The following is a 10,277-nucleotide window of genomic DNA, read 5'->3' as shown; positions in this document are numbered from 1 at the left end:
TTGACCCAAAAATGAATTTCTTCTTCGACAGATTCGAATCTGGAAATGTTTTATTTGATTCAATTTTTGAGGATATATAGACTGCAGCAGTGTTATGGTGAGATGCAAATTGTGTTCTGAGTCTTGGATTTGCCATGAGCCAAATATCGACCTGAAAATATATTTTAAATCAAATCAGGAAATGTTTCAAGTTTAATTATTTCCTACGGAAGCAGTGTTGTGCTCATGGTGCAAACTGTTTTCTGGGTGGTGGATTTATTATTAGCCGTACTTCACTCTTAAAATGGATTCTTCTCAAGGGAATGATGTTTTCGAAATTTAAATCAAATGTGAAATCGTGTCATTTAAATTCAAGTTTTGTGAAAATTCAGTTTTGTGTATTGAAATAATGGGCATTATTCATGGATTCAAAAGTATAAAATCGAGCGGATGCTGTGCAGACATTGTGTTCTGGATTAACTTAGATCTCCGTGTTCTTTTTGTTATTTACATGTAAATTAAATCGTATATAATGTATTTGTTTTTGTTTCGTTTCGGACACATTCCAAAGTTTACCTGTAACTCTCCATTCTGTTTGTTTTAACTGTCCATTCTTTTTGAAGAAACTGTCCATTCTTAAAAAGAATGGACAGTTTTCCAAAAAGAATGGATACTTACAGGTGACTTAATGGATTGTTTGGGGAGTTAGCTCAACATTAAGCTATAGAATAGACAACACAAACAAAAGGTTTACGTCACAATCATGTTTTAACTTCATTTAAAACATTCTAAGAGGGAAAATTATTATAGTATGCAAAATATATTATTCTTTTTTTTCTCCACGAGCGTTACGATTTTCATTTCCTTATAATTAAAAAAAAGCTGTGTTACAATTGGAAGTAATCATTTGAACATTATACACATTTTTTTTTTTACAGCTACATGTACGTATTGGGAATATAATCAAGGTGTCATTTTCTGCATGTTCTTTCTAATTACTACGAATTGCAACAAAACTAGAGTAGATTTTTAATCTGATCGAATGAGTACAATAGCTTGGAAACTGCATTTATAAGCAGAACTTTGAACAATTTCCATTTCGAAAATCCTCTGGTAATGATTCTTTTCTGTTGAAAATCTAGAAAAATTTTATACTTGTTTTCGTGTATTAAATTCCTTGTCTATGTTTTCTACTATGGTAAAGATAAACTTTCGGAAGGTTGTGTGTTCGAATCACGGCCGCGACTGACCTAAGTCGATAAAAAAATAGGTAGCAACTGTTCCTTCGCCAAGCGCTCGGCACTTTGAAGTGAAAGTTGCGGGTCTTTTGGATGAGACCTTAAAGACCGAGTCCCCGTGTCACGGTAGATAAAGAACCCTCACTGCTCAATGGCCATGAGTGCCGAGTAAAGGTCTAAAATTTTATAATACCGTGGGTATGATTTTTTAGTAAAACGTTAATTCTGCGTTGTTTTTTTGATTTTTCTTATGGAATACATTGTAAATGTGTACTAGAAGAATAATTTATGAAAAAAATACATAAAAAATATTTTTTGACCTGTGGGGTATATTCGGGGGGGGGGGGGGGGGTCCTGTCCACAAGTACCTGTGGAACGGGGCGTAAAACAACATACAATCATTGACAATCAGAAGAAAAAAATCAAGGAAAGCAACTTCACTATCCCAAACCATAGAAGTAGTGTCACGTTTTTAACTGGTTCTAATGCACTTGTTTTCATGTCGAAATTCAATTTCTTTTCTTTTTTGTTTGTTAGTGACATTGTGTAGAAAAAAAAACGTTAAATTAATGTATATAGTTTTAGTGTTTTTACAATGGGTGTACAATAAATCCAGAAAACATGGAGTAGGAGTCCCCTGTATTAGCACCTGCTATTGTGTTTGATCCACTAATGAATTCTGTCTGGCACCATACATCGTCTCCGGTGTCAAGCTGAAGAATGATTGAGCCAGTTCGTCGCAGCCATTGTTGAGTATTGCCGTCAGCAAACGTCAAGGCGACCGGCTGATTCTTCTTCATTATTCTTACGTGCAAAGAATGATGTGAGGATTGAGGCGGAGATGTTATTTCAACAGCAAAATGGTAAATTCCTGGATGAGGAGCGACAAAAATGCCGTGTGTGGCCTTGTAGTTTCCACCAATGTCTAATTTTACTTTATCAAAGATGATGTGGAACCCGTTCGGAGGATTGTTAATGCTGTGTGATAACTCGGCTACAAAGGCTACATTGGACCTCTGGTTCTCTAATTGACAGAAAACACGTTATTTTATATGTATTTTTTCTTCATGCACTATTTGTTCAAAAGCTCATCAAAAGTATTTTTCAAAGTTTAAAATGACATAGTATATCTTAGGAAATAATTCCATAAATAGCAAAATCATTATCTCCTTTAAAAAAAAAGTCAAAAGAAGGAAAATGTGCAATTTTACATAGAACAAAGCAAAAGGCTTTATCAAGAGACTTTTCTTTTCAAAATTAGCTTAGAATGAATAGTGTATATATATATATATATATATATATATTTATATATATATATATATATATATATATATATATATATATATATATATATATATATATATATATATATATATGCAGAAATTAATAATTGAAAAAAAAAGCATTTGGTGAAGAGATTCTATATAATATCATAAATTAAAATCCATAGGTCACCTTGAAAATTTTAAAGAAACTATTTTTACACATTCTTCAAGGGGAGATGACTCTTATAATTAACACTGAATGTAATTTAAAGGGTTCTATCCATACATTTCATTTAGTTCATATTTTTTGCTATCATCTTTTTTAGTTAGAATAATCTACCTGTTTCTCGGGACACGCCCCTACCACAGTTTAAACCGCACGTGTCTGTAGGATATTTATCATTTTAACGGTAGAATATTCTATTTATCATCTTTTAAACTCATTTTATGCATTTTTTAATTTGAATATATACTGAAATTAAAAAAGCAAACATCGCTATCCCTCCAGGCGCGTAGCTGCCTATACGCAAATACGCAAGTGCGTACACATCATTTTCCAAAAAAAAGGTGAAAAAAAAGATAAGGGAAAAAAAAGAAGAGAGAATTATTCGGAGAAAAAAATTTCAGTACCATCCAACAAATATTCGTGTTTCAATTTATTCTGTGTCATACTGTGTCGATTTAAATTTTCAATTATCATGGCTGTATGATAAAATTTGAAATCTTTTATTTAATAACTGCCAAATCCAAATAAATCATTCATTATTTTGTCATTGTTCTATCATACATTGATATTTTTTTTTAAAGATCTTTGAAAAAATAAATTTCAGCCACATCGTTGAATGCTATAATCTACTAGTATGATTTACAATACGATATTTTTTTTGTTCATAATTAAAATTTTGTATACGTGTTTTTATACATTAAGAATGATTATATGATACCAATTAATATATCGGTTAAATTTTTAGTGTCAATTATATGTACAATAAGTTTCCATGGAATATTAATTTTCGTTAAAACAATAAAATTACTCTGTCTTTTATTTCCTAAACAAAAACTAAATGGTATAATTTTTATATTTAAAGAAAATGAATGAAATATTTGGTAAAACTCCGGAGCTTCTTGGCCCTCACCAGCAGGCACGTAGTGTCAGGGGAGCCTCCCCCTACTTATTTCCAAAACCTAACCTTTTACTATTGAAAATGTACATTAAAAGGATGGACCCCCACTGTTTGTTGCACCATTGTTAAATCATGGTAATTTGGTAATGTATTAATAAAAATTTGGTTTATGAAAGATGGACACCCCCCCCCCCCTCAACAAACACACACAAGAAATAGGACTTCGAATTTTGACAATCTTCCTTTTTCGTCCTTGCTTGACAAAATTTTTAAAGTTGTAATTTTTCCCTGGCTGGCAAAAACTATATTACGTGTCTGACCAGAGCCCTAAAACAACTGGGGGGGGGGGGCTCAAGACCCCCAACCCCCTGCCATTCTCTGCGTACACATCAATTCTATTCTGGCTACGCGCCTGCCCTCTATTATTATATACGTCGAATACCTTAAATAAATACTAGTATAGTTTAAAATATACCTTTGACGACTGATGAATTTAAACTAGCGATCACTGTCATAAACTCATGTCTTGTTACACATTCTTCACCAAGATTATTTAAAAGCAACCCAGAAACCGGAAGAAAATTCCCAACATATAAAAGCAGGATCATTCTGCCTAACCCCGGCTGGAGACGCCCGACAACTATATGTAGATATTTATAGTGTGTTACAATGTTCACATCATATGGAGAGATCAGAACAGACTACTGTATGGAAATCATGGTGTAAATTTTTGATTTACTGGGTTGAACATATTAAAAAAAATTACAACTTTATAATTAGTCTTGTGGGTTTGTATTTGTACCTCCATTTAGTTATCTTATATATATGCTGTATTTACATCTACCCAGTAAATTCAAATTTACAGCTTGAAACTGTATATTTCATATGTTAAATTTGATTTTACTGGTGGCATTATGTCGTCATATTGTAAACTCTCATCAGATTTCATTTTTGTTTTAGGGCTACTTGTATTTAGATATGTGACTGTCAAATACATGTAGTTCTTTCACTGGCATCGGGTAAATTGAAAATTTACAAAATGACAAATATAACTAATCTGGAATGAGATAGAAAAAAAAAAATCCCTCTTTGAGTTCACAGTTGGTTGCCAATGGGATTTTCAACAAAAAAGTAAATATCCAAGCATTCATTTTTTTCTTAATGTAAGTGATTTTTGAGTAAAATGGTAATGGATATCGAAAATTCTTGCATCCTTATACTATTCAGATTTAAATTTTTTTCTTAAGTTTGGTTGGTCTAATCCGATAAATAAAAGTACTACCATCCACCTGACATGGAAACCAGGTAGCAGATGGGCCCTTCTTGATTGCCTGCGATTGCTTTGTTGACCAAAGTCTTGGAGGAAACTTCCGCACCGATGCCTTATCGGAAGTCAACCCGGTCCAATACACATGTTACTGTTTGCTTTCTTGAAGGCATTTGATCACATGATGCAAATTTTTGAATCGTTATACAATAATGACGTAGAAATAATACGACAAAGAAACGGCAATTATTTTGATTAAGTCCTGATCGTTAAGAACGAAGTACTTGATGCATTCATATCTATGATTGGTATAAAAGACCATTAGTTTCCGTGTACCAGCTTATTCAAAGATTACCATGGCAAATTCAACTACAAGCCCTTCTTATACAGAACTTACAAGTTATGTGGCAAATTCAACTACAAGCCCTTCTTATACAGAACTTACAAGTTATGTTAACCAGTCATTACTAAATGACACTGTGACAAATTTAACAACGACACACACTCCTTACCAATGGAATTTTCAAAGATTGAAAGCAATGTGTTGTGCCCCTCCAAGAGGAAATTTCTTTTTGCGCAAAGTGATGTGTGATTCACTGTTTTTTCAAGTCTTTGATAATAGCAAAGTAGACACTCCAGAGATTTCACAGACCTCGAAGACGCTTCTGATGGTACTGTATTCCATCATAATTTTTGTCTCTCTGGTTGGAAACTTGATGGTTCTCATTACTGTGTGTGGCAACAGAAACATGCGGTCCGTCACCAATGTCTTCATTCTGTCACTGTCTGTGAGCGACCTCCTCCTGTCTTTAATTGCCACGCCAATTAACATGGGAAACGTAATATCCACCTACTGGAAGTATGGCGCCTTTGCTTGTAAAATTGTCCCCTGCATTACGACATTTTGTGTGGCCTGCAGCTCATTGACTCTATGTTGCATAGCATTTGAGAGATTTTACGCCATTGTGTATCCTCTAAAAGTGAAGTTTTTCCAAGCTTCGACAAGACTTGTTCCCTTATTGATCACAGTATGGGTAACATCGTTGGTATCAGGCATCCCCCAAGTTTTCTATTTTGAGCTTATAAAAGTGAAAGACGTTTGCGACAAAATTGTGGATGATATTTGCACTCTACCTCTGATCACCAGTAAGACAATGGAGTTTTTCCAGCTGTGGATGCCATTTCTGAACCTTTTTGTAGCTCCGCTTCTGGTTATGACGATTCTTTATACAATTATAATTGTTAAGTTATGGGGAAGGAGACCTATAGGGATAACAGTGAAAGCTAGCGACTCTTATCGTCTGAAACAGAAAAAACGCGCAATAAAGATGCTAGTGACCGTGATGGTACTTTTTATTATTTGCTGGCTTCCTATTCAAACGTTCAATGCTGTTGGAGAGAAGGCATCCAACATGACACCAAATGTCACTTTGCAGTGGAAAGCATTTCTGAAGTGCCTGGCTTTGAGCAGCAGCTGTTACAACCCCGTTGTTTATGCGTTCATGAATGAAAACTTCCGAAAAAGTTTTGCCAGTCTGTTGCCATGTAAAAAGCGGAGAATTGAACCGCTATCCGTGAGAGATGTCGATAAGAGGAGATCCATAATGACAAAACCGCAAAAAACATGGATCAAGTTTGGGTCTGAAAATGCTACCAGCATACCTGGCACCAGAGGCACAAATGAAACAAAATGTTGATGTGTAATCTTGATATTTTTTTTTACTTTCCACTGACATACCACTATTCTTAAAATGTAAATTGCATTATACAATCCCATCCCTGAAGAGTATATTAATAGATATTTCAAGGATATTTGTTTTTGTTGTATTTTTTTTGATATTGACAGGGAATTATTCTCTCGTCAGTCCAGGATAAACACAGTAAGAGAATTATAATTGTAAATTGTTTATTACGCATGTATGACCTTTAACCTCAGCAGTTTATTCATTTAATATCATTTACAAATGATGATGATTATGATAATAATAATGATAATTAATGTTTCACATATACCCAAATCTGCGACAGTAACCAAGAAAACATACATCCAAAAAGTAGTCGTCTCGTTCTATCAAGCATGCAATAAAACTAAACAATAAATAGCACCACTTTTATAAGCCTCGCTGGTGGTAATTTATACAGTGTTCTCAGAAATTGACAGTTTTTTCGTGAAATGTTTTTCCCCAAAATATTTTAAAGTAAATATTTATAGTTTGAAGTAAGTTTTTTTTAATCACATAACAATACTTGCTACTTTCTTATTTTATAAGCATGAATAACTTATCGTTTCTTTGTATAATTCCGGTTGATTGCTAATGTTCAAAATGAGTGCTTTTGAAAAAAGAAAGCCTATTGTAGATGTTTATTATAAAAAATTGTCAAACTAGCCATACTTCTGAAACACTGAGTATTTCATTGTCTACTATTGATTAATGTGGGACAAAATATTGGAAACAGGAAAGGAATTCGGCAGAGGGAAAGAGCTGGTAGGACTAGGAATTAAACCCCGTTTTTCTATAATTAGTATTGTTCTTATTGAGCAAATATCCAAGCCTTCCTTGACCTGTTAATGTTAGTTAAATAGGCATACAAACAGTTTTTCTTAACTGAATTCCTCTTCTTTTTATTATTTTATGTATCACACAATACAAAGTATAGACGATGAAAAACTCGGTGTTTCAGAAATACCGTATCACCAGATGTAACAGTCCCTTACTAACACATATCTTTCATTATCTTTTCAATAGCAGTAATTTTGAACATCAGCAGAGAACATGAAATATATATATATTAACTTAATAAATGGGAGGCTATCCAAGAAAACTACATGTATCATTAGAAATAAAGGGGTATTGTCAAAATATAAAATAATAACACTAAATTATATTGTATGTTATTAATCAAACAATTTAGATAAATGTTTTATAGATAATTTGCAACATTTTCTGGGAACACTATATATACATAAAAGTATATGTATGCTTGATCCTTTCTTTGAATTATACATGTGCTTGCTTTCATTATAATCTGACATTTGTTCATTCATTATTTTCCTATCTACAGCGTAGAGCAGTGCTAGAGTATACCAAGGACTTGGAAGACGTGATTCTAATATCAGAAATTACTTTGTTTGAATCCGTTCTTTCCACCTAGCAGTCCCTTGTCATAATGGATGAAGGCTTTTCGATAATTTTTGCGGATGGAATTTAAGATTATGTTTTCTATCTGTACGAAATGTTGTCTGGGGGTATATCCATCACGAACAGACCGACAAACGGTGATGATCTTTGGGGGACTTTCCTTAAATACATTTAGAATGCTGCTAAGTAACTGGCCCCGGGTGCTGACTTCTATGGGGTTAGTTCTATGCTCCGTGACAGCTGTCTCATTTGGAGAATTAGCTCCTTTGCAAATGGAGAAGAGGGAGGGACTAATCGGTTGGTAGGTTTTTCGTGTTGTAGAAAGACAAAATCCGACTTTCTGTACAGCATGTAATTGTTTTAAATTTAGCTTGAAGAGTTCTTCAATTATTCCATCGATAAATGAGCTTCTCTCTTTCTTCGTGGTTTTACAAATGTAAGGACGCCAAATGCTTCTTTTCCTCAGGAAAAACTGTTTCGTGTTACTTATAGTTTTTCCGTCACAATTCTCAGGTTTGTTTTCAGATATACACTTTGTCCGTTTTACAAAATCAATAACCTCTGCTAAATATCTGTCCAATACAGCCTCTCCAGTTTGATGAAGTGGACAGAACAACTGAAAAAGATACGTATCCAACGCGTTCAAATCAACAGAGAGGTCATAGAGAGGTTGTGACGCATACTCACAACCGAAAAAATCTTCGTCAATGTCAAGTATCATATTATCAAAACTTTCATGGGTCGATTGTAAGTATTCCCTAGCCAAGTCTTCCCTCATTTCTGTATAATGGATAGACCTCTTGATGATGCATGCATCCTCTTCCATGAGCACCTCCATATCGGTTTCATCAGCAGACGTGAACATGCAGGATTTTTGCTGCTGTATGCTCTCTGTTAAACACATACAGAACGCTTTGTCAGTACCTACTTTGGACTGTCTAGTAATCGTCCAGCCAAACTGGAGTGTCCCAGATGTCTTGGAGTCATTGTGGTTCACCTGGTCCCATTTTGGCCAAATCCAGACAACGTTTCCGATCAGTCCCGCCATTGCTGCCGCCTGTTTTAGGGGAAATATGTAACGCATCATTGGTTTTATGTGATCAAATGTATATGTTTTTCTTTTGAAATATCATGATCATGCAAGATTTTCCTCGCAAACTGATCTTAAAATACTTTTGATAAAAAGTAACAGTATATACCGTTATAAACCCGTCGTTGCGTTGCATCATTATGTTGATGTTTTGGGGATTCTTTGGCCATTTAAAAAATGGATATCCATCCAAATAGAAATTAGAAGCCATGTCGCTGTGTCCGTCTATGTGAACCTATCAATTCAATGTATAAAGCGTATTTATCTTAAAAATTGAATTTTCTAAAACAAATCTTTTTATGTATGTATTTTAAAGAATATTTAATAATTATCTATTTTAAAAAACTGAGACACTAACTAGAGTAACCCCTTTTGAAATTCTTCCATGATCAGCTGCTCGAAACCAATATGGCAGAACTAAATTGAAAAAAATAAATAAATTAGAATTCACAGTTAATAAATTGTAACAGGTAATAACAGGTAATTACTACATCTAATCAGAAAAAGACAAATTTGCAGCCTCTGAGATGTCTTGCCTTCATGATGCTCCTCTACAATGTGGACAGGTATATTACTCCATTGACGGACCGGATGTCTCAATGCCGCCGTTGATGTCTGTGTATACGTGTATCCAGACACAGCCTCTTTCCTTAAAAACAACGTAATCTTGCGAACAATAAGAATCCCTAAGACAGTTACTAAGGTCATCAACACGATTAAACGCCATGACCTCTTTGTCCGCAACTTCATTGCAACAGTGGTGTCCCAGATTTAGAACGAAAAAAACAAAAAATGCCACTTGACGACCGCCATTTCATACCATACTATTTACACGTTAAATGATACAAAAGTATGAAACCTAAGACCTTCAGCTCCCATATGTGACCATTGCAACGGATTTTCGTGTTTGATAATGATTAATATATACCTCAAAAGCAATTAAAAAATTTTAATTTTAAAAGCAATCATTTACTGTGCAATTAATTTTACCAAATAAATTAAATCTAAAAATATTAAGTATTCAAATAGCTTAATCAATACATCAAGATCTCTTAATCTAACTTCACTGTGAATAAAATTGATACCCGCTTATAAGGATCTTATTATTAGAGAGAATTGTTCGTTGCAATGGTCACATATGGAAACTTAGGTCATATATTTGATACATCAATAT

General features: G+C 33.9%; 3 protein-coding genes across 3 annotated transcripts; 1 reads left to right on the top strand and 2 right to left on the bottom strand.

Annotated features, from left to right (window-relative positions):
* Positions 1 to 1,796: 1,796 nt before the first annotated feature.
* On the bottom strand, positions 1,797 to 4,198 carry LOC133199443 (complement C1q tumor necrosis factor-related protein 4-like). Its single transcript, XM_061335246.1, has 2 exons — positions 4,082 to 4,198; positions 1,797 to 2,241 (listed from the first exon to the last, which is right to left on the bottom strand). The coding sequence occupies exons 1-2, from the start codon at positions 4,119 to 4,121 to the stop codon at positions 1,808 to 1,810; spliced, it is 474 nt and encodes a 157-aa protein (XP_061191230.1). The 5' UTR covers positions 4,122 to 4,198; the 3' UTR covers positions 1,797 to 1,807.
* A 1,120-nt stretch (positions 4,199 to 5,318) lies between these two features.
* Positions 5,319 to 6,570, top strand: LOC133199441 (QRFP-like peptide receptor). The gene has a single exon (XM_061335245.1). The coding sequence runs from the start codon at positions 5,413 to 5,415 to the stop codon at positions 6,568 to 6,570; it is 1,158 nt and encodes a 385-aa protein (XP_061191229.1). The 5' UTR covers positions 5,319 to 5,412.
* Positions 6,571 to 7,886: 1,316 nt separating this feature from the next.
* On the bottom strand, positions 7,887 to 9,811 carry LOC133199313 (uncharacterized). Its single transcript, XM_061335126.1, has 4 exons — positions 9,640 to 9,811; positions 9,462 to 9,520; positions 9,213 to 9,338; positions 7,887 to 9,070 (listed from the first exon to the last, which is right to left on the bottom strand). The coding sequence occupies exons 1-4, from the start codon at positions 9,809 to 9,811 to the stop codon at positions 7,988 to 7,990; spliced, it is 1,440 nt and encodes a 479-aa protein (XP_061191110.1). The 3' UTR covers positions 7,887 to 7,987.
* Positions 9,812 to 10,277: the final 466 nt, after the last annotated feature.

This window comes from Saccostrea echinata, unplaced genomic scaffold, assembly GCF_033153115.1.
Source record: "Saccostrea echinata isolate AGI-Se365-2 ecotype Australia unplaced genomic scaffold, CSIRO_AGI_Sech_v1 ptg000034l, whole genome shotgun sequence".
In the NCBI taxonomy this organism is placed as follows: Eukaryota; Metazoa; Mollusca; class Bivalvia; order Ostreida; family Ostreidae; genus Saccostrea; species Saccostrea echinata.
Note: the sequence above shows the minus strand (reverse complement) of the source record. Positions and strands in the feature narration are given on the sequence as shown.